Genomic DNA, 23,750 nt, shown 5'->3' on the forward strand with positions numbered 1-23,750 from the left:
GTTTAGGGCAAAGGGAGCATTATGCGGGGATCCGGGCAATGGCATAACTTTATAAATGCTCATTTCTTGTTCCTTTCCCTTAATTCAAAGAGCAGATAGTAATGACGGTTATATTTGTTTCTACAAAATGAAAAACAATTAAAATATTTGCTTCTCTGAGCGGGTTTCCCAGTGACTCAGGCAAGGTTCCCACACCACTGCAGGCTATATGGAGGCCAGTCCCCACCCCCCTGTTTTCTGGGCCTTCTTCCCAGGCACCTGTCCAGGGACCCCCACAGCATCACCCTCTGCCTACACCTCCACCTTCTCACCTAGCCTAGTTTTGGGGGGGTTATTCCTTGGTTTCCAGCCAGAGGACCCCTCAGTGAGAACAGTGAGGGCAGCAGTGCCTGCACATGGCAGGTCAGGTCAGTGCACTGGAAAACGGGTCTTGGTTTTAGACATACCTGGATTGGCACCCAGGCCTTTCCCCTTACTGGCTGTGCTCCCAACTTCTCCAAGCCTCAGTTTTCCTAATAACTACATCATAATTATTAAAGATTAAATGAGATCATGGGCCTTGCATGCATAAAACCATATCTGGCGCATAAAAAGAAGACACGTGTTTGTTTTTAAAGTTTCTATGCTTCAAGTCATATATGAGAAGTTGCTTGACAAGGAGCATTGGCTGGGCTTCCCATCTTAGGAAAGAGGAAAGCTTGCAGTGTGTGGGATTGTAGAAGGGGGAGGGATTGTGTCAGAGCAACATGGTCACCTGCCCAGGGGCCTCCCGGCTGCACAGTGACCCAGGTTACCCAAAGGCTTTGCCCAAAGCAACTGACCACCCTGAGAGAAGGATGAGCAATTATTATATATTTCCCATTTTAATAAAATAATAAGTTGAAACCAAAGCAGACTAATGACTTGCCTGAAGTCACCTGGGCAGTGAGGATTAGAACTCAGGCCTTTGCTCCTACTGTTACCAGAAGTTCATTAACTACACTGGCAGAAGGAAAGCAATCTTTATTGTAATTTAATTGAAAAGATACTACACATGAAATTCTAATTTCATATTCACATATCCTAGAATTCAGGGTGGCGCAGTAACTGAGAGGTACATACCCCCACTGGTTTCTGTTTGTTTTGTTTTGTTTTTTGAGATGCAGTCTTGCTCGATCGTCTGGGCCAGAGTGCAGTGGAGCGATCTCGGCTCACTGCAACCTCAGCCTCCCAGGTTCAAGTGATTCTCCTGCCTCAGCCCCCTGAGTAGCTGGGATTATAGGCACCTACCACCACACCGGGCTAACTTTTGTATTTTTAGTAGAGATGGGGTTTCACCATGTTGGCCAGGCTGATCTCAAACTCCTGACCCCAAGTGATCCATCTGCCTCAGCCTCCCAAAGTGCTGGGATTATAGGTGTGAGCCAGCGCGCCAGACCCCACACTGGTTTTTCAGCCTCTCGTGGTCGCTCAATATCAAAGTACCTCAATTGACAAGTCTCTGATGTCCAGCCAAACCTCATATGCTCTGCTGCAGCCCACCAGCATGTGTTTTCAGTCACTTATTTTCAAGGAGGACAGAACATTTATCCACATAATCCTCCCTAAAATGGAAAACTGTTATAAATTTGATAACCATCCCAATCCCTTTTTACTTGAATATTCCTGAGGGACTTCCCTGTTACCTGAAGAAGCCTAAAGCTGTAAGAATTGGGAGGATGCCTCTGAAGTATCCACATACTGAACAGGCTCTTGGGCAACACACGGGGGGAGGAGCAGGCACACTCATAGAGCACCCCTGAGGCAAAGTGGCCAGGACAGAAATGTACTAGGCTTCCCCACATCCCAGCCAATCGGGCACAAGCACAGCCCTTCAGCGCTCAATCAACACCTGCTGATGGAATAAAAGAAAGTCAAAAACAAATCGGGGCCAGGCGCGGTGGCTCATGCCTGTAATCCCAGCACTTTGGGAGGCCAAGGCAGGCAGATCACGAGGTCAGGAGTTTGAGACCAGCCTGGCCAACATGGGGAAGCCCCGTCTCTACTAAAAATACCAAAAAAATTAGAGAATCGCTTGATCCAGGGAGGTGGAGGTTACAGTGAGCCGAGATCTGCACTGCACTCCAGCCTGGGCTCCGTGTCAAAAAATAATAAACAAACAAACAAACAATTTAAAAAAACAAACCAGGAACGACCAGGTCCAAGGACAGTCTAGGAGTTGCACAGAGTTTTCACCCCAATAGACCAGAGACCTCGTTGGGCACTCAGGCAATAGCCCAACCTGACATTCAAGCAGAAGAGCTGTCATTCATTCAAGCATTCATTTGTTCAGCTGTGTTTATTGGGTACCATGCACTAGGACTGGGAAGATGGCCTGCAGCCCAGTTCTCATGCTAAGTGTTCCTGCTGGAGTGTCCGAGATACAGCTCGAGGCCAAAGCAGGGCACACAGGACGTGCTCCCACCTTGACTGACCATGTGGGGCCACGCATCCTGCTTCAGTACCACATGGCCAGGGCAGCCTGGCACCCCCTAAAAGCTGTCCAAATGCATTTTGTAACTAAGCAATACCCTCTTGTGATTCCTAAATCAACACCGTACAAAGAGGTTTGTAATGAAAGGTCTCCCTCCTGCCCTGCCCCATCTGCCACATTCCCACTGGCCCCCACAACCAGGTGCTGTTTTAGTGGTTTCTGGTGTATCCTTCTAGAATTTCTTTATCCAATTTTGTATTTTCCCCCTTTCTTACATAAAGGTAGTATACTACCCACACTGGCTTGGACCTTGAAAAGAGGGGTATTTCATTTTCAAAATGCTACTGACTTCATATAATCACAATATCCACTTCTGTGTTCCGTCTAGTTTATTGGTAAAAGTGAATACACGTCAAGGCTTTACAAGTATTTTGCTCAGATGTGCAGAAAGGACTAGCTCTCCTGCCTGGAACGGTGAAGGAAAGCGCAGCCAGCCCCTTGGGCTCAGGCTGACTCAGTGTTTCTTTGGAGAGCGTTGCTTAGTAACAGTTGCAGGGGACACGCACAGACAGGGGGATGAAAGAAGGATGCAGGAGATGAGGGAGGGTGCGTTTGTTTTCTAGCATGCCCCACGAGTGGGAGCAGCGGGAAAAATCTTTAAATCTTTTAACCACCAAAATCATGCCTGTTTACTGCAATCAACAATCTAAAGTAAAATAAAGAAATCAAGAAATTAAGTGAAAAGTCAATCTCAATTCTACTTCCCCAAAGTAATGATCATTAATAGTTGGGGCAGTAGTTTGCCCCATTTTACAGGAGAGTAACATGGAGGCAATAGGTAAGGACGTGTTTTTCTGGGGTCCTAAGAGACACCCACTGGGAAATCGGGATTGGGGGGTACTCAAGGCTGGGCTGCTCAGGGGTCCTGAGAAGAGGGCAGTGCAGGGAGCTGGGAACAGGGAGAGGGGGCTGGTTCCTGTGAGCAAGTGGCATCTGTTGCCTATCATCAGGAGCAGAAATCCTAGCACTTCTGCTCACTGAGTCTCGTTACTGGAGTTGCCAGGGGAAACAGCACAGTCAAGCCTGGGCTACTCCACTTTACTCATATTAGACAAGAGCAGCAAACACAGCTTCAGTGGTGGGTGTCGGTTCCCCCATGGCCAGCAGGTCCCTCCCAGCGGTGGCCCAGGGCCATTGGCTTGCACACACCTCTCTGTGCTGCACCAGAAGGACCTTGCCCCTCCCCAGTGGGAACAGATATAGTGGTGGGCTTGGCCAGGTGCCATGTGATGCACACTTAAGCAGACTAAAGGAATATACGTCAAGGCTAAACAGGAAAGATGCGCCCATGCAAAGTGACAAGTCCACCACAGGCTTGAGAATGCTTTAGCTCTTTGTGAGGAATGTTCCAGGCCCATTCTCATGTGGCCTTTCAGAGGGGGCAGAAAGGCTGAGGCTCTTTCCCAACAGCACGCTCCCCTACTCTCAGTCCATTCCAGGCTGCCTTCTCTCGCTTCCCGTATTTGCCACACTGTGGTGTCCACATCTGTTCTCAGCCCTTGTACAACTCTGAACAAGGACAGTCTTTTGTTGTTGTTCAGACAGGGTCTCGCTCTGTGGGCCAGGCTACAGTGCAGCGGTGCCATCTCGGCTCACTGTGACCTCCGCCTGAAGGACTCCAGCGATCCTACCTCTACCCCAAGTAGCTGGAACCACAGGCATGCACCACAACGCCTGGCTAATTTTTGTATTTTTTTTTTTTTTTTTTTTTGTAGAGACGGGGTTTCACCATGTTGCCCAGGCTGGTCTCAAACTCCTGGGATCAAGCGACCTGCCTGCCTTGGCCTCCCAAAGTGCTGGGACGACAGGCGTGAGCCATCGCGCTGGGCCAGGACAGTCTGACTGCCTAGGGCACACCCAGGCCTCACAGGGCACTGAGAAGAGCATTCAGCAAATCCTTAGTGAAAAGGCTGCGCTAACCCCCAATGCCAGCTCTTGCAGGGGTATCTGGGTGCTTTCCTGGTGGCTTGGACACCTGATGGGACTAGAATGCAAGCTCCAGTGCCTCTGTCTGGGGCCTGACACACTGGGGGCTCTCTTGACCACCTTAGGGAGTTGCTAGCCCTCACTGACTGCCAGCAGCTCTGGCCCCAAGGCTCATCAGCCCTGTGAGAAGGTGGGCAGCTGGGAGGGGGAAGTCCTGGGTACTTCCTGGCCTCCCCAGACAGGCCTGAGGTCTTGGGGAGAGATGACTGGAAATTTTCTCCAAGGAATGGCCCTCTCCTCCTCTCCCTGAAGCAGGACCAGGGCCTCAGCCACCCTCATTCCCATCTGGCCCTGATCATACCTGACTGAGGTTCAGAAAGGAGGGGCAGCAGTGCTCAGCAGGTGAGGACACATCTTAGCCAGGGTGACCCCATGCACCAAGACATAAGATGGGGCCTGGCAGTTAGTAGGTCCTCAGTAAATGCTGGTATATTTAGGCCTGGGAAAAGGGGTGGTCTTGCAGGGGATGGAGGAGAGGAAAATGCAGGGAACAATCTCTTGTCATCTAGGATGACTTGCCAACAGGCCTAGCACAGAGAGGATAGGATTTGGTATCAGATACAGATTTGAATCCTGGCACCACTTCCTAGCTAATTAAAACTTGGGCAGCTTATTTCATTTTTAAAAACATTATTGTGCATGATTTACATGCCGTAAAATTCACCCACTTTAAGTGTACAATTCAATGACCATATGTACGGAGTTGTGCGAACCATCACCGTGATCTTATTTTACATCATTGCCATGGCTCCAACAGAAACTCTGCACTCCTCCCATTGCTGCCACAGTCCCTGGCAACCTCTATTTCTGTCTGTATAGACTTGCATTTTTTGGACATTTCATATAAATGGAATCATGTAATACATGGCCTTTTGTGACTGGCTTCTTTTACTCAGCATGTCTTACAGGTTCATGTGTCTGTACTCGCATCTCTTTTACTGCTGAGTATTCAATTGTGTGGGTGTAACACATTTACCCATTCACCAGCTGATGACCAATTGGGTTGTTTCTACCTTGGAGCTACTTAATAACACTGTCATGAACATTCACACGCAAGTCTTTCTCTTCACTGTATAACTTGGAGCGAAATTGCGGAGTCATTTGGTAACTCTTTTTTTTTAGAGGTAGGCTCTTGCTATGTTGCCCAGGCTGGATTTGAACTCCTGGGCTTAGGCCATCTTCCCTTCTCAGCTTCCCGAGTAGTTGGGACTACAGGCGTGCACCACCACACCCAGCTTCTTTAATCTCTTAAGGAAGTGCCAGACTGTTTCCCAAAGTGGCTGCATCATTATACATCCCCACCAGCAAAGCACAAGGGTTCCAATTTCTCCACATGCTTGCCAACATTTGCTATTTTTTTTTTTAAACCAATAAGTCATATTTGTGGGTGTGAAGTGGTATCTCATTGGGCTTTGATTTGCATTTCCCTAATAACTATTTTAAGGCTGAACATCTTTTCATGTGCTTCTTCACCCTTTGTTTATCTTCTTTGGTGAAATGTCTGTTCAAATCTTTTTGGGCAACTTGTATTTAACCTCTTTGAGCCTCACTTTTCTGGGGGGAAAGAAAAAATTATACCCAGCTCCTAAGGCCATGAGAGTCTATGTGAAGTGTCTGCCAGGGGCCGGCCACATACTGGGGGCTTTAAATGTTTTTAGTATTGCACTTGCTGTGTTGGCCCAGAAGAATGACTTCCCATGTGCTCTCAGGTTTGGAGTTAGAGCTTGGGCTGCCCTGACTCAGTGGAATGGAACAAGCCTCTCCTCTCTTCTCAGTAGGAGGGTGAAGGAAGAACACCATTTACACTAAGGGGCCATGGTGTTCCAGATGTTCTGTTGAGCACTGCCATATGGTCTCTTTTAACACCCACCACAACCTTTTGATGAAGCATGGGCTCCATATTTATAAGGGATGAAACCCTGAGGTCAGAGAAATTCGGTAACTTCTCCCGGGCTGTGGAGTAGAAAGCAGGGGAATCTAAGATTTGAACCCAGAGCTGATGCCAATGCCCATGTCTTTTTTCTTCTTTTTTTTTGAGATGGAGTCTTGCTCTTTTGCCAGGGTGGACTACAGTGGCACGATCTTGGCTCACTACAACCTCCGCCTCCCAGGTTTAAGCAATTCTCCTGCCTCAGCCTCCCGAGTACCTGGGATTACGGGTACACACCACCATGCCTGGCTAATTTCTGTATTGTTGGTAGAGACGGGGTTTCACCATGTTGGCCAAGACGGTCTTGATCACTTTACCTCATGATCTGCCCACCTCGGCCTCCCAAAGTGCTGGGATTACAGGCATGAGCCACTGCGCCCAGCCTCACATGCCTTTTCAAACAGCCCTGCTGCACAGGCAGGGAGCTGCTGGGAACAAGTACCAGGCACATGCCGGCCTGCCTAGAGAAACACTGGATGTCTGGCTGTGTGGATGGCATGCCCAGCTATTTCTGGGAGGCTGCAGAATTAATAGCTAAGAACACAGACAGCCCCACCACTGACCAGCAGCACAACTGGGGGTAAGTTGCTTATCCCTCTAGGCCTCCACATCTTTTTTTTTTTTTTTTTTTTGAGACGGAATCTCGCTCTGTTGCCCAGGCTGGAGTGCAGTGGCGTGATCTCGGCTCACTGCAAGCTCCACCTCCCGGGTTCACGCCATTCTCCCACCTCAGCCTCCCAAGTAGCTGGGACTACAGGCGCCCACCACCACGCCCGGCTTATTTATTTTTTTTTTTTTGTATTTTTAGTAGAGACGGGGTTTCACTGTGTTAACCAAGATGGTCTCGATCTCCTGACCTCATGATCTGCCTGCCTCGGCCTCCCAAAGTGCTGGGATTACAGGCGTGAGCCACTGCGCCCGGCCGGCCTTGACATCTTCTATACGATGAGAACAGTTCTTCCTTCAGAGGGCAGCTGTGAGGATCAAATGCTCAGCACAGCACCTGCCCCACATTGAAGCAGACGGCTTTCCCCTTTATTCTGGGCTGCTGACCCACAACCCATGCAGCCCACTTGGCTCTTCCCTGCCATTAGCTTTGGCTCATTCTAGAACAACACCTTGATCCAGACGAAGGGCCTGGCCCCTTATTCCTCTCATCCCTACTTCTAGCCCTTGGGCAGTGCTCTTGCAGAGAAGCAGGGAGGACCTCACAAGGGCATTGAATTCTCCAGGATGATTATTTAAGATTAAGCCTAACAAAAGCAAGATATTTAAAAATAAACTTTATTAAAGCAGTTAAACTTAGCATTAAATAACACTCTTTAAATGGTACACCTATGAAGCAAGAGTTAAATATAAACAGTCTAATCCTGTACACTTGTGATTAATTGTGACAATCTTAAGTTGCTCACTTCTTTCCCATTTACCAATTCAGAGAAAGCCCCTTTCCTGTTTTCTCTCTCACCACTTTGCCTTGGCATCAAACTAACCCTGCCTTGGGCTTCAGCTGCAGATCCTCCCCAGCCCCTCCTCCCACCCAGCTGGGCTGACTCCAGTCCCAGCCCCAGTCTCCACCAACTGAGCAGCGTATGCAGGGTTATGTCTGGCTTCCAGCATCTACCACCCCTTCAGAGCAACTTCCAACACGGGACAGGAGAGGAAGCTCGCATTGCTTGGTCTGAACAGATTTAAGGAGGTTTTATCACAAGGACCTGAAAACTTCCTGAGCCTGCTTTCTCCTTGCACAGCTGAGGAGGGGCAGTGGTGGTGGTGGTGGTGGGGGGGGGGGGGGGGGCGGGGGCAGGGGCTCTCAACTAAGGGCTCTGAATCACAGAGGGGATAGATGCTGCCTTAGTCCTTCTTGCCTCCCAGGGCCAGGCTTCTTGTGAGGAGCTTCCCTGGGCTGGAGGGGGTCAGTGTGGAGACTGTGGGGGATTCCAGCTTCACTCTGTCTAGGAGGGTCTTCTTAAGGGCAGCTGGGGAGATCTTTTCTTGGTCGGCCATGGACTGTAGCTCTCTGCAGACAAAACCCCAGAAGGATTGAAGGAAGGCAATAAACCCTGGGGCCAGAGCTTTGAGTCTCCACTATCCACACAACCCTCAAGCTTGTTGATCTGACACCACCAAAAATTACAGCCCCAAGACAAACGCTTCCCAACTAGTATTTCTAAGAAGTATTAGTTAACTAAGTTTGGGTTTGCTTATTTATCTCATTTGATCTGAGGTAGACATAGAGCCCCAAGTGGTATCTGTGATCACATGGGGAGAGTGACAGGGTTTGGAGTCATAGATTCAAATTAGAATCCTGTCTCCATCACTTTTTAGCTGTTTGACCTTGGGAAAATTGTTTCTGAGCCTCAACTTCCCATCTACAAGTCAAAATTAATCCTGGTTATCTGAAATGCAGTGAGAATTAAGTGAAGTAAGGCTTGCGAACTCTTAGGTAAACAAAATCTACTAAGTTGTGGTTATTAACAGAGCACAGACTCCAGCACTGCTAAATGGGACCCAAGACAGCAGGTTCCGCAAATGGTGCTCAACCCAGCCCAGGGACCAACCAGGAGTGAAGGGTCTGGGACAGAAGTCAGCAGGATGGACTCACCGTGTTCGGATACAGGAGGCCTCAACTGCATTGATGAGCAGAGAGCGGAAGCCCCCACTCTCTAGAAAGTGCAAGGCATGGATGGTGGCTCCCCCAGGGGAGCAGACATTGTCCTTGAGTTGGCACGGATGCTGCTCCGAGTCCAGCAGCATCTTGGCAGCTCCCTGTGGGGAAGGGCACATTAGGAGAAAGTTGCTGGTGTGCGTTGGAACAGGCTTCCCCACACCCACTGCTCCTGCCCAACTGCTACCCCAGCTTCCCAACCAACTCCCACCCCAGTTCAGTGACGCACAAGAACCCCCATTCTACACCCTGGTCCTGAACATGCGGGGGAAAGATACTGACCAGCAAAGCCTGGGCCCCGAGTCGGACTGCCAGGCGCCGTGGCAAACCCATCTTCACCCCACCATCAGCCAATGCGTCCAGAGCCATGAATGCCTGTGGAGACACTCACTAAGCCCCAGGCCACAGGCACTGAAGGGCCTTTCCTAAGGTCTGCTTTCTGATGACTGGAACTAGCTCCAAGGGTCAGCATCCTGTACCAGCCAGCTGTGCCCAAGAGGTGGGTGCCACCCCCAGTCCAAGCCTGCCTCCCAGCCCATCTTGCTGCCTGGGTCCCTGGAAGGCTGAGCAAGCGAGGGCCTCACATAGGCAGGCCCGCTGCCACTGAGCCCCGTGACGGCATCAATGAGGTCCTCTTCCACCTCAGTGCAGAAGCCCACGCTGCTCATGAGCTGCTCCAGGAGCTGCCCATCCTCCACCAGGGCATGGGTGCCCGTGGCGTACACTGTAGCGCCTTCCCGCACTACCACAGGTGTGTTGGTCATGCAGCGAATCACTTTGGGGGCTGGCTGGAACGCCATCAGCTTCTAGGGTGAGGGAGAGAGCTGAGTGAGTGGCCAGGGCACAGCTCCCACCAGCACCCACCCATTAGCTGCCATTCCTGGGTCAACCCTCCCCTCACACAAGGGGCATCAGGGCTGAGATGGGCACCTTCTCCACAGAGCTGATGGTGACACCAGCCGCACAGGAGACCACGATGTGTCTGGCTTGCACGTCGGCCCCAATCTCATCCAGGATGAAGGGGATGATATGCGGCTTCACAGCCAGAAACAGGACGTCGCTGTGCTTCACCGTCTCCTTGTTGCTGCGTGTCAGGTTCACACCCATCTTCTGCAAGAGGAGACTCCCAGCTCACAGTGCTGGAGCAGCCTGGCTATGCCAAGGCCTCCCAGGGAGCATCTGAACCCCTGCCAAACCGATTCTGCCAGATGAAGCCTGGAATTCTTAGCTTTATGCCCTCAGGGTTCTGTCCCTACCCCAAATGCTATAGTTTTTCATTGTTGCTACTGGACAAGTAAGCACAGGCTTGGAGCACGACGAGTTTCACCATGGTAACCAGGAAGTGGCTGCCCTTCTTCCCTGCCAATCTTCTGGCATCTAAGGCACTCCTCTGCCAGGTAACAAGGCCCTATGGTGAAAAGTGGCAGGGCAAAGGGAAATGCTAATACCTGGTCGTCAGAAGCACAGCTGAGTCAGGCCCTATCCTAACGCTGGCCGCTTGTTCGTGGGGACCGCACAGTCTCCATGTGGTCCAGGTCTAGGATGGAAGCCACTCATCCCTCTATGACTCCAAACTGAGAAGCAGGACCCTCCAGTGCTAGGGACGTCAGCCCACCCTAGGCACAAACACTGCCTGTCACCTGCCTCATCAGCCATCCTCTCCCACAGAGCACAGGTTTTGGGTGAAGACTTGGAATATGTTTTTGGAGAGCAGAACAACTAATTCACCAGATTCTTCCCAATATGCTCATTCACGACTCAGAATAACAGCAAAGTGGCCACTGTTGTAAATGAGGAAATAGCCTCAAAGTGGCTGAGTACTTTAAGGTCATACAACTCGTCTATTAAGAAAAATGGCTGGGCGCAGTGGCTCACCCCTGTAATCCCAGCACTTTTGGAGGCCAAGGCGGGCAGATCACTTGAGGCCAGGAGTTCGAGACCAGCCTAGCCAACAGTATTCTCTACTAAAAATACAAAAATTAGCCATGCGTGGTGGGTGCCTGTAATCCCAGCTACTCGGGAGGCTGAGGTGGGAGGATCGCTTGAACCTAGGAGGCGGAGGTTGCAGTGAGCTGAGATCGCGCCACTGCACTCCAGCCTGGGCGACACACTAAGACCCTGTCTGAAAAAAAAAATTTTTTTTAATGAGTATTTATTGGGTACCTACTATGTGCCAGGTGCTTTCATCATATAATTACCTCAGTTAACCCTCTACCACTCCAGTGTCTGGATCTGACCCCCAGTATGTCTGCCTGGGTGTTCCCACCACACTGAGCTGCCCAAGAGAAGGTGGAAAGATTGTGATGTTCCTGGAGTGAAGGTCACCGCCGGCCAAAGACCAGCACTTGGGCACAGGGGCCGGCCGGACTCACTTCATCTCAGGTCATCCTTTTCCTGGGCCTCCACCCGCTTCCTACTCCGCCCGGTTCCACCTACCCTGAGCGCGGACACCGTGGGCAGGTTCATTTCCGGGGAGCTGGCTATTATCTTGTGAGCCGACAGGATGCCTGCAGAAGACAGAGCTTTTCAACTAGGGGTCGCCGCTCAGCCCGTTACCACGCTTTCCCTGGCTCTAAAACCCAGAGCCGCCCTAACAGTGCCAGTCTCCCTCTCCCCCTCAATCCTCTACGAGGACAGAAGACGCACTTGCTGCTCAACCAGAGTCTCATCTACCCCACTGGACGCAAACTCCCCTTTCATTCACTCATGCTGGTGGGACGGGGACCCGCTCGGGCCTCGGGACCGCCCGCGAAGCCGCCTCCCGCCTCCACATGCTTGCCTGCGGCCGTGAAGCCCCGCGCCAGAGCATAGGCCAGCTGTCCGGCACCGATGAAGCCCACGCTCATGGTCCGCGGTTCACGCTTCCTGGCAGCCGCACGAACCCCCTCAGCGCGGGCCGGGAAGTAACGCTAGGGGAAGGGCTGCGGCCAAGCTAACAGCAGCTCCGGGGATGGTGCAACGCCGTACTCCTCCGGCGGATATCTCCCGGGCGGCTGATGGCGCCTTAGGCCATGTGGCCCCGCCCCGTCCGGGAGACCAATCCGCGGCCAGGATCTCGGGGCAGGCCGATCCGCTGTCGCGCCCGGGCCGCGTGCCCGCCTCCTCCGCTCGCGACTGGAGGGCGGAACTCCGGGCTGGAGTTCCGGAAGCCCCTGTGGCAGCTTGGTGTGAGCGCCAGGCGCCCGCCGGCCCAGGACGCCCGACCCCCCACCACCCCACCCCAAGGCTGAGGTCACTGTCCCTAAGCCACCTCGGGCTCAGGGCTGAGGCCTGGCCCAGACCTGGCTAATATTATTCCTGGCGCTGGCCATCAGATGCCCCTCATGGCCCACAGGAATTCTCCAGGTTGCCTATTTGCGGGGATGAACGAGGCCCTCCTGGCGTAGGTTCAGACCGGGTGGCGGAGAGGCGGTACCAGGGTGGTCAGCCGCGGCTTATTCACTTGAACTTGAGTGGTTCTCGCGAATTTGTCCAAACTAGATACAAGAAGGACAAGTTCGAGTCTCCGACTCTTCCGCGAGCCCGCACCCCCCAGCCCCTTGCTGTCACTTGCTTTTTTTTTTTTTTTGAGACGGAGTTTCACTCTTGTTGCCCAGGCTGGAGTGCAGTGGCACGATCTCGGCTCACTGCAATCTCCGCCTCCCGGATTCAAGTGATTCTCCTGCCTCAGCCTCCCGAGTAGCTGGGATTACAGGCGCCCGCCACCACGACCGGATAATTTTTGTATTTTTAGTAGAGACGGGGTTTCACCATGTTGGTCAGGCTGGTCTTCAACTCGTGACATCAGGTTATCCGCCCGCCTCGGCCTCCCAAAGTGCTGGGATTATAGGCGTGAGCCACCGCGCCCGACCTGTCTCTTGCTTTAAAAAGCTCCACCAATGTGATGTTTCCTTTTCCATCAGTAGTAAATATAAGGGGCCGCAGGGAACAAATGACAGAAGTAGAAAGGAAGAAGGTGGCGTTCCTAGAGGACTCAGAAGAGCTGGGGACCCTTAGTTCCCATGGTTTCTCTGCTAGCTTTTCTAGTCCTTTCCGTGTAATGCACACCCCCACTCCCAGGCAAGGGGCTGCTTTCTGTGAACTTCCCTGAGCAAGTCCCCAGGCCCTCAGTTTGTGCACCCTTTAAAGTGAGGACCAAATATAATATTTACTATTAAGCAAAATAATGCTCTATTTCTGTTTTATTTATTTATTTATTGAGACGGAATTTCGCTCTTGTTGCCCAGGCCGGAGTGCAATGGCACGATCTCGGCTCACTGCAACCTCCACCTCCCGGGTTCAAGCAATTCTCCTGCTTCAGCCTCTGGAGTAGCTGGGATTACAGGCATGTGCCACCACGCCCGGCTAATTTTTTGTATTTTTAGTAGAGACAGCGTTTCTCCATGTTGGTCAGGCTGATCTTGAACTCCCGACCTGAGGTGATCCGCCTGTCTCAGCCTCCCAAAGTGCTGGGATTACAGGCGTGAGGCACAGCACCTGGCCTCTGTATTTTTAAAATTAGAAAAGTAATACAGACATAGTGAAGGAAGTTTGGAGATAAAAGTAAAAATAAAATCATCCACATCATACTTCCCAAGGATAGTTTCTTACAAACATTTTTGGTGTATTTCCTTACACTATCATGTCCTATGCATATCTACTTTCTCCATCATTGGAAATAAATGATGTACATGTAGTTTTGAAATTTCTCTAATAGACATGAGCATTTTCCAATGTCACTGAAAAGTTATTTAAGACAGTTTTAATGACTACTTATTTCGTTATATGTATGTACCTTACTGATTTAACCATTCAAAGGCCAATGTTAGGTTTGTTGATTTATGTAATAGATAACTTACTGAGCCAGGTTCTGGGAGTATAGCTATGAACAAAATAGACAAGTTCCTGTCCTCATAAAACATCAATTTATTATTATTTCTTATTTTTATTTATTTATTTTTGAGACGGAGTCTTTGTTACCCAGGCTGGAGTGAAGGGGCACGATCTCGGCTCACTGCAACCACCACCTTCCGGGTTCAAGCGATTCTCCTATCTCAGCCTCCCGAGTACCTGGGATTACAGGCATGTGTCACCAAGCCCGGCCAATTTTTGTATTTTTAGTAGAGATGGGGTTTCACCATGTTGGCCAGGCTGGTCTCCAGCTCCTGACCTCAGGTGATCCACCCACCTTGGCCTCCCAAAGTGCTGAGATTACAGACGAGAGCCACTGTGCCCGGCCTTCAATTTTTTAAAGTTTTGTTCATATTATTGTGATAAAATCTTTGCCTGACTCATTATTTTCTTAATGTGACTCCCAGAAGTGAGATTTGTAAGGTCCAGTGGTTTGGGGCTTTAAGAGCTCTCATAGCTGCCATGTTGCAGCATAGCCTAATGGTTACCAGCATAAAGCTCTGAAACCAGAAACCCAGCAGAAACCAAACTGGCTGAAGGAAAAGGGGGGCTTCTGTACAGCGCTTGGGAGAGGCACAGGGGAGCTCACAGACCAGAAGGGGCACCTACAGAGAGCAGGACCTCAGGAATGGAACTAGAACACTGCGCTGCCAGCACTTCCCCTCTTCTCTTTGTCTCATTTCTGTTTGCCTGCATTTGGCCTCCCTTTTGTTGTAGAGGAGTCTTTGTCAGGTAGTGAGGAAGTTGGGGGTCTACCCTCCTTCACAACTTCCTAATGCTGCCTGCTCCTCTGCAGGATACTCACCCTCCCCATAGTCCACCAGAGCACTGCAGGGCCCTTTGCTTTTCCTGGCTGTGGTCTGTTGTGGGGAGCTCTGGATCTGACCTGCAATACAGGAGGTTGTGCTGAAGCTGAATGTGCGTTTTGGAGTGGGGTGAGGGGGATAATTGTGTCTCACTCCTTTCCGACCCCGTACATAGACCCATCCCTTACCTGGTTGCCTTGCCTTGATAGCTCCCGTTTCCACTTCCGGGAGCCAGGGTGAAATAGGAGAACTGCAAAAGCCTAAGAAAGGATGGCCGGGTGCGGTGGCTCATGCCTGTAATCCCAAAACTTTGGGAGGCTGAGGCGAATGGACCACCTGAGGTCAGGAGTTCGAGACCAGCCTGGCCAACATAGTGAAACCCCATCTTTACTGAAAATACAAAAAATTAGCTGGGCGTGGTGGCGGGTGCCTGTAATCTCAGCTACTCAGGAGGCTGAGGCAGGGGAATTGCTTGAACCCGGGAGGTGAAGATTGCAGTGAGCCAAGATTATGCCATTGCACTCCAGCCTAAGTAACACTGTGAGACTCTGTCTAAAAAAAAAAAAGAGGCCATGTTGGTGACCCCCAGTGTTGGCTTCATCCCCAGCCAGGACTGGCCACATAAGAGATGGATTAGCAAAGGCACTTGCTCTTCTCAGTTTGGACTTAGGGCAGCAAGTGAGCCACTGACCATTTTTGTGGTAGTTTTGATCTATTATTTTTTTTCATCTCCAAAGTTTAAAGCTTATATATACAAAATCTATTATATTTTATTTTTTAAAAATATAAAATGGAAATAAAAAAAGCAAAAGAGAAAAAACAACAAAAATTAAAAACAAAGAAAACAAAAAAACCCAAATACATATAGATATATACATATATAATAGAGACAGGGTCTCGCTATGTTAGTCTAGGTTGATCTTGAACTCTTGACCTCAAGCAATCCTCCCTCCTTGGCCTCCCAGTGTTAGGATTACAGGCACGAGCCACCGCACCCAGCCTGTTACCTATTTTAAATGTAGGTAAGCCCATTTTATTCTCTTTTAATGACCTTGCTGACTCTAAAGGCCCATTTCCTTGGTGCTGTGGCCACTGCCTTGGTTTCTAAGGCAATCACATCTGATGCCTGTGGAGTTCCTCTGAACTGAAGTTGAGAAGAGGAGAGGGGAAGCCTTTCGTTCCCATCCAGCCACCCTAAAGGACACCCCTAGCCTTGCACTGCCATCCTGCCATGGGACATGCTCAGTCCCTGCTGGCACTTGTCTCCTTGGGCACCCACTATCCTTTTGCTGTCTCTGAACAGAACACATCCACAAAGCTGCCAGGACCGCCCACCTTCACCCCTCTACTCCCATCCCCTCATCCACCAGTCAGGTTCAGCTGTTCGTACCCTTCCTCCCTCTTCACTCCCCTCTGTCCTGCCTGATGGCCCCCTCCAGCTGTCTCAGACAAAATGGATGCTGCTTCACTTCTGTCTACTTCTGCTTCTTCACTATCAGGGCCTCAGGGCCTCCCTGTAAACAGCAGGCCAGTCTCTCCTACCTCTAAACAGCAGGCCAGTCTCTCCTAAGAACTGAGATGACCTAGGAAATGAGAGAGAAGCCTGTGCTGCTCCCAGATAAACAGATGGCAAGTGCCTTGGCCCTCAATCCTCCCTGTCCTAGGAGCTTCTCCAAAGAGACACATTTTTGAGTGCATTTTTGAATTCTTTTTGTTATTGCATAAATAATCCATGTTTACTTTAGAAAAATTAGAAATGAGATCAAATGGAAGGCCGGGTGCAGTGGCTCATGCCTGTAATCCCAGCACTTTGGGAGAACAAGGCAGGCGATCATTTGAAAACAAGAGTTCCAAACCAGCCTAGCCAATGTGGCGAAACCCTGTCTCTACTAAAAATACAAAAATTAGCTGGGCATCATGGCCTGTGCTTGTACTCCCAGCTATTCTGGTAGCTGATGCACAAGAATTGCTTGAACCCAGGAAGCAGAGGTTACAGTGAGCCGAGATCGTGCCTCTGCACTTCAGCCTGGGCGACAGTGACACTCTGGACACTGAGAACAAATGGAAAAACATTGTTTTCAATCCCACCGCACAAAGATTTAGAACCAATGTGACCCTTTTGGAGTATAACTCTCTTCACTTCTTTTTCCTATGCAATAGGCACATTAAAACTTGATTTTGGCCGGGCACAGTGGCTAATGCCTGTAATTCCAACACTTTGGAAGGCTGAGACGGGCGGATCACTTGAGCTCAGGAGTTCGAGACCATCCTGGGCAACATGGCAAAACCCTGTCTCTACCAGAAAATAAAAAAAAAAATAAATAAATAATAAAAATAAAAAATTAGCTGGGTGCGGTGGTGCGTGCCTGTAGTTCCAGCTACTCAGGAAGCTGAGGTGGGAGGATCACTTGAGCCTGGGAGGTGGAGGTTACAGTGAGCTAAGATCCTGCTACTGCACTCCAGCCTGAGCAACACGGTGAGACCCTGTCTCAAAAAAAAAAAGGACAAAAAAGAAAAAGAAAAGAAAGAAAAAAAGCAAACTATCGCAAGAACAAAAAACCAAACATGGCATGTTCTTACTCATAGGTGGGAATTGAACAATGAGAACACTTGGACATAGGAAGGGGAACATCACACACCTGGGCCTGTTGTGGGGTGGGGGGGAGGGGGGAAGGATAGCATTAACAGATATACCTAATGTAAATGATGAGTTAATGGGTGCAGCACACCAACATGGCACATGTATACATATGTAACAAACCTGTACGTTGTGCACATGTATCCTAGAACTTAAAGTATAATAAAAAAAGAAAGAAAGAAAAAAAACCTTTTTTTTTTTTTTTGAGATGGAGTCTAGCTTTGTCAGCCAGGCTGGAGTACAGTGGTGCAATCTCGGCACACTGCAACCTCTGCCTCCCAGATTCAAGTAATTCTCCTGCCCCAGCCTCCTGAGGAGCTGGGACTGCAGGTGTGCACCACCACACCCAGCTAATTTTTGTTTTTTTTTTTTTTTTTTTTGTTTTTTTTTTTTTTTTGAGACGGAGTCTCGCTCTTTCACCCAGGCTGGAGTGCAGTGGCACGATCTCAGCTCACTGCAGGCTCCGCCCCCCGGGGTTCACGCCATTCTCCTGCCTCAGCCTCCCTTGTAGCTGGGACTACAGGCGCCTGCCACCTCGCCCGGCTAATTTTTTGTATTTTTAGTAGAGACGGGGTTTCACCGTGTTAGCCAGGATGGTCTCGATCTCCTGACCTTGTGATCCGCCCGCCTCGGCCTCCCAAAGTGCTGGGATTACAGGCGTGAGCCACTGCGCCCGGCTAATTTTTGTATTTTTAGTAGAGACGGGGTTTCACCATGTTGGCCAGGCTGGTCTCGAACCCCTGACCTCAGGTGATCCACCTATCTTGGCCTCCCAAAGTGCCGGGATTACAAGCATGAGCCACCATGCCTGGCCAAAACCTTGATTTTTTTTTTTTTTTTTTTTGAGACGAAGTCTCTCTCTGTCGCCCAGGCTGGAGTGCAGTGGTGGGATCTCCGCTCACTGCAAGCTCCGCCTCCTGGGTTCACGCCATTCTCCTGCCTCAGCCTCCCAAGTAGCTGGGACTACAGGTGCCCGCCACCACGCCTGGCTAATTTTTTGCATTTTTTTTTTTTTTTTTTTTTTTTTTAGTAGAGACAGAGTTTCACTGTGTTAGCCAGGATGGTTTCCATCTCCTGACCTCGTGATCCACCCGCCTCAGCCTCCCAAAGTGCTGGGATTACAGGCGTGAGCCATCGTGCCCAGCCAAAACCTTGGTTTTTAAAATAAGTATTTACTCATGCTGCATGGAAACAGGTGATATGCAAAAACCAAAGTAATTTTGTTTTAGGATAGTGGGATTATGGGTGGTTTGCAAAACATTAAAAATTATCTTTAATGTTATTTATTTATTTTTTGAGACAAGTCCTTGCTCTGTCACCCAGGCTAAAGTGTAGTGGCATCATCATGGCTCACTGCAGCCTCAACTTCCCAGGCTCAAACACTCCTCCCACCTCCGCCTGCCAAGTAGCTGGGACTACAACCACTACTCCTGGCTAATTTTTTGTATTTTTTTTTTTTTTTTTGAGACAGAGTCTCGTTGTCACCCAGGCTGGAGTGCAGTGGCAGGATCTCGGCTCACTGCAGGCTCTGCCCCCCGGGGTTCACGCCATTCTCCTGCCTCAGCCTCCCAAGTAGCTGGGACTACAGGCGCCTGCCACTTCGCCCGGCTAATTTTTTGTATTTTTTTTTAGTAGAGACAGGGTTTCACCATGTTAGCCAGGATGGTCTCAATCTCCTGACCTCGTGATCCGCCCGCCTCGGCCTCCCAAAGTGCTGGGATTACAGGCGTGAGCCACCGCGCCCAGCTAATTTTTTGTATTTTTTAAAGTATAGATGATGGGGATGGTCTCACTATGTTGTACAGTTTGGTTTTGAACTCCCAGGCTCAAGCAATCCGCCTGCCTTGGCCTCCCAAAGCGCTGGCATTACAGGCTTGAGCCACTGCACCTGGCCCTTTATTTCATCTTTTAAATGAAAAAAAAATTGTAATTACATCCCACTTCTAATGGGATTTGGCTTACTGTCTGTATTAATTTTCTATTGCTGCTATATTAATTCATCACAAATTTAGCTGCTTAAAACGAAACAACTTTATCTCACATTTTGTAGATTTAAAGTCTGAGTTTGAGGCCATCCTGGGCAACATAGGGAGACCCCTGTCTTTACAAAAATTTTAAAAATTAGCCAGTATGGTGGTATGAGCCTGTAGTCCCAGCTACTTGGGGAGAACGAGGTGGGAGGATCACTTGAGCCTGGGAGATTGAGGCTGCAGTGGGCTATGATCGTGCTTTACTCCGGTCTGGGTGGCGGTGAGACCCTGTCTTTAAAACAAAACAAAACAAGACAAAAAAACAGTCTGAGTAGCCTCAGCTGGTTTCTCTGCTCCAGGTCTCACAAAGACAAATCCCCACGTCAGCTGATGATCTGGCCTGTTATCTGGAGGCTCTGGGGGAGGATCCACCTTCAGACTCATTCAAGTGTTGGCAGAATTCACTTCCATGTGGGTGTAGAACTGAGGTCCCCTTTCCTTGCTGGCTATCAGCTGGGAGTCAGCCCACCTTTTAGAGGCCACTCACATTCTCTAGCTCATGGCCTCGCTCATCTTCAAACCAGCAATGGCAGGGCAAGTCCTCCTCATGCTTCAGATCTCTTTGACCTCCCCCTTCTACCTCATCTCTCCTGCCTCCAGCCAGAGAAAGTTCTCTGCTTTGAAGGGCTCATGTGATTAGATTGGGCACACTCAGATAATCCAAGATAATCTCCCTATTTTAAGGTTTGTAACCTTAATTACATCTGCAGAGTCCTTTTTGCTATGTAACATAACATAGTCACAGGTTGCAAGGATTAGGGCCCAGGTGACTTTGGGGAGAGCGTTCTGTCTACCACAGTCTCCCTATCCTGATGAGCACACCTTACATTTTGAAATGAAGCCAATCTCCTGCATTTTTTTTTTTTTTTAGCTCACACTCAGCCTGGTGTGAGCAGGCCCATCTTTGCCACTGATTGCACGTGACTGCCTAGGAATCCACAGATCTTTTAGAGCCACAGATACATCACTGTGTAGCTGGTAGAGTTCTTCAGGTGGATATTGATATCCTTCTAGTACACAAAGCAACCACATGCCCTGGTATTTACAATACCCCAAGTGGAAAATCTTGGCTGTCTAGACATTTTTTAGCTCTATTTTTCTTCTGTTACGATTTTATTTTAATTTTTTTTGAGAGAGAGTCTTGCTCTGTCACCCAGGCTGGAGCGCAGTGGCACAATCTCAGCTCACTGCAACCTCCACCTCCCAGGTTCAAGTGATTCTCTACCTCAGCCTCCTGAGCAGCTAGGATCACAGGTGTGCACCACCACGCCCGGCTAATTTTTGTACTTTTAGTAGAGACGGGGTTTCACCATGTTGGCCAGGCTGGTCTCGAACTCCTGGCCTAGAGCCATCCACCTGCCTCGGCCTCCCAAAGTACTGGGATTACAGGCATGAGCCACCACGCCCAGCCTATTTTTCTCTTATTATTTAGTTAGTATTAATTAGCTTTGTAGGTAAGAAATAGAGTCCTTTATCCCGAAGTACAGCCATACCTCACTTAACAATGGTGATATCGGCCGGGCGCGGTGGCTCATGCCTGTAATCCCAACACTTTGGGAGGCCGAGGTAGGTGGATCATGATGAGAGGTGACAGCGTGCTGGCAGTCCTCACAGCCCTCGTTCGCTCTTGGCGCCTCCTCTGCTTGGGCTCCCACTTCGGTGGCACTTGAGCAGCCCTTCAGCCCACTGCTGCACTGTGGGAGCCCCTTTCTGGGCTGGCCAAGGCCAGAGCCGGCTCCCTCAGCTTGCAGGGAGGTGTGGAGGGAGAGGTGCGAGCGGGAAGGGGGGCTGCAGGCGGCACTTGCGGGCCAGCTGGAGTTCCGGGTGGGCGTGGGCTTGGCGGGCCCCACACTCGGAGCAGCCGGTCGGCCCTGCCGGCCCTGGCAATGAGGGGCTTAGCACCCGGGCCAGCGGCTGTGGAGGGTGTACTGGGTCCCCCAGCAGTGCCAGCCTACCGGTGCTGTGCTCAATTTCTCACCAGGCCTTAGCTGCCTTCCCGTGGGGCAGGGCTCGGGACCTAAAGCCTGCCATGCCTGAGCCTCCCACCCGCTTCATGGGCTCCCGTGCGGCCCGAGCCTCCCCGACGAGCGCCACTCCCTGCTCCACGGCACCCAGTCCCATCGACCACCCAAGGGCTGAGGAGTGTGAGCGCATTGGCGGGGACTGGCAGGCAGCTCCACCTGCAGCCCTGGTGCAGGATCCACTGGGTGAAGCCAGCTGGGCTCCTGAATCTGGTGGAGATGTGCAGAACCTTTATGTCCAGCTCAGGGATTGTAAATACACCAATCAGCACCCTGTGTCTAGCTCAGGGTCTGTGAATGCACCAATCAACACTCTGTATCTAGCTACTCTGGTGGGGCCTTGGAGAACCTTTATGTCTAGCTCAGGGATTGTAAATACACCAATCAGCATTCTGTATCTAGCTCAGGGTTTGTAAACGCACCAATCAGCACCCTGTGTCTAGCTCGAGGTTTGTGAGTGCACCAGTTGACACTCTGTATCTAGCTGCTCTGGTGGAGCCTTGGAGAACCTTTAAGTCTAGCTCAGGGATTGTAAATACACCAATCGGCACTCTGTATCTAGCTCAAGGTTTGTAAACACACCAATCAGCACCCTGTGTCTAGCTGGAGGTTTGTGAGTGCACCAATTGACACTGTATCTAGCTGCTCTGGTGGGGCCTTGGAGAACCTTTGTGTCTATACTCTGTATCTAACTGATTTGATGGGGACATAGAGAACCTTTGTGTCTAGCTCAGGGATTGTAAACGCACCAATCAGCACCCTGTCAAAACAGACCACTCGGCTCTACCAATCAACAGGACGTGGGTGGGGCCAGATAAGAGAATAAAAGCAGGCTGCCTGAGCCAGCAGTAGCAAACCGCTTGGGTTCCCTTCCAGACTGTGGAAGCTTTGTTCTTTCGCTCTTTGCAATAAATCCTGCTACTGCTCACTCTTTGGGTCCACACTGCTTTTATGAGCTGTAACACTCACCACGAAGGTCTGCAGCTTCACTCCTGAGCCAGCGAGACCACGAGCCCACCAGGAGGAATGAGCAGCTCCAGACGCGCCGCCTTAAGAGCTGTAACACTCACCGCGAAGGTCTGCAGCTTCACTCCTGAGCCAGCAAGACCACGAACCCACCAGAAGGAAGAAACTCTGAACACATCCGAACATCAGAAGGAACAAACCAGACGCGCCACCTTAAGAGCTGTAACACTCACCGCGAGGGTCCGCGGCTTCATTCTTGAAGTCAGTGAGACCAAGAACCCACCAGTTCTGGAAACAGTGAGGTCGGGAGTTCGAGACCAGCCTGGCCAAGATGGTGAAACCCTGTCTCTACTAAAAAATACAAAAATGTGGCGGGTGCCTCTAATCCCAGCTACTCAGGAGGCTGAGGCAGGAGAATCGCTTGAGTCGGGGAGGTAGAGTCTGCAGTGAGCTGAGATCGTACCATTGCACTCTAACCTGGGTGACAGAGCAAGTCTCTGACTCAAAAAAACAAGAAACAAAAAAATAATGGGGCTATGTTCTAAGAACTGCATTGTTAGGCGATTTCATTGTTGTGGAAACATCACGGGGTGCACTCAACATAAACCTACACAGTGGAGCTTACTACACACCTAGACTGTGGTATAGCCTATTGCTCCTAGGCTACAACCCTGTGCAGCATATTATTGTACTGAATACTGTAGGCAATCATAACAATGGTATTTGTGTATCTAAACATAGAGAAGGTACAGTAGAAACATAGTGTAAAATATTTTAAAATGGCACATCATCTATAGGGCACTTGCCATGAATGGAGCTTGGAGGAGTGGAGGTTGCTTTGGGTGAGTCAGTGAGTGAGTAATGAGTGAATGTGAAGGCCTAGGACATTACTGTACACTACCACAGACTTTATCAACACTATATACTTAGCCTATGCTAAATTTGTAAAAATAAATTTTTCTTTCTTTAATAATTGACCTTAGTTTGCTGTAACTTTTTTATAAACGTTAAATTAAAAATAAACTTTTTGACTTTTTTTTTTTTTTTTTGAAAACGGAGTCTCACTCTGTCATCAGGCTGGAGTGCAATGGCACGATCTCAGCTCACTGCAACCTCAGCCTCCCAGGTTCAAGCGATTCTCCTGCCTCAGCCTCCTGAGTAGCTGGGATTACAGGCATGCAACACCATGCCCGGCTAATTTTTTATTTTTAGTAGAGAAAGGGTTTCACCATGTTGGTCAGGCTGGTCTTGAACTCTCGACCTCAGGTGATCCGCCCACCTCAGCCTCCCAAAGTGCTGGGATTAC

The 23,750-nt window shown here is 50.0% G+C and overlaps 1 protein-coding gene across 4 annotated transcripts; it reads right to left on the reverse strand.

The window, feature by feature from the left end:
- Nucleotides 1-7,694: 7,694 nt before the first annotated feature.
- On the reverse strand, nt 7,695-12,136 carry PYCR2 (pyrroline-5-carboxylate reductase 2). Of its 4 annotated transcripts, none has more exons than XM_055234327.2 (7): nt 11,873-12,136; nt 11,530-11,600; nt 10,024-10,203; nt 9,678-9,899; nt 9,376-9,468; nt 9,031-9,194; nt 7,695-8,445 (listed from the first exon to the last, which is right to left on the reverse strand). In XM_055234327.2, exons 1-7 carry the CDS (start codon nt 11,937-11,939, stop codon nt 8,280-8,282), a joined length of 963 nt encoding a protein of 320 aa, XP_055090302.1. In that variant the 5' UTR covers nt 11,940-12,136; the 3' UTR covers nt 7,695-8,279. The 4 variants fall into 4 exon arrangements, with proteins under 4 accessions (XP_055090302.1, XP_055090304.1, XP_055090303.1 ...); XM_063613421.1 differs by lacking the exon at nt 7,695-8,445 and adding an exon at nt 9,342 and having other exon boundaries at nt 9,032-9,194; nt 11,873-12,109; XM_055234329.2 differs by lacking the exon at nt 9,678-9,899 and having other exon boundaries at nt 11,873-12,109.
- Between the last annotated feature and the right edge of the window lie 11,614 nt (nt 12,137-23,750).

The sequence above is a fragment of the Symphalangus syndactylus genome, chromosome 19 (genome assembly GCF_028878055.3).
Source record: "Symphalangus syndactylus isolate Jambi chromosome 19, NHGRI_mSymSyn1-v2.1_pri, whole genome shotgun sequence".
In the NCBI taxonomy this organism is placed as follows: Eukaryota; Metazoa; Chordata; class Mammalia; order Primates; family Hylobatidae; genus Symphalangus; species Symphalangus syndactylus.

Bases quoted from the DNA above. Each gene is read 5' to 3' on its own strand.
- PYCR2 (XM_055234327.2), bottom strand. From the start codon at position 11,939: ATGAGCGTGGGCTTCATCGGTGCCGGACAGCTGGCCTATGCTCTGGCG. The intron at 11,601-11,872 runs GCAAGCATGTGG...TGTCTTCTGCAG, and splicing joins GCGGGGCTTCACGGCCGCAG to GCATCCTGTCGGCTCACAAG. The intron at 9,195-9,375 runs GTCAGTATCTTT...CCTTCCCCACAG, and splicing joins TCGGGGCCCAGGCTTTGCTG to GGAGCTGCCAAGATGCTGCT.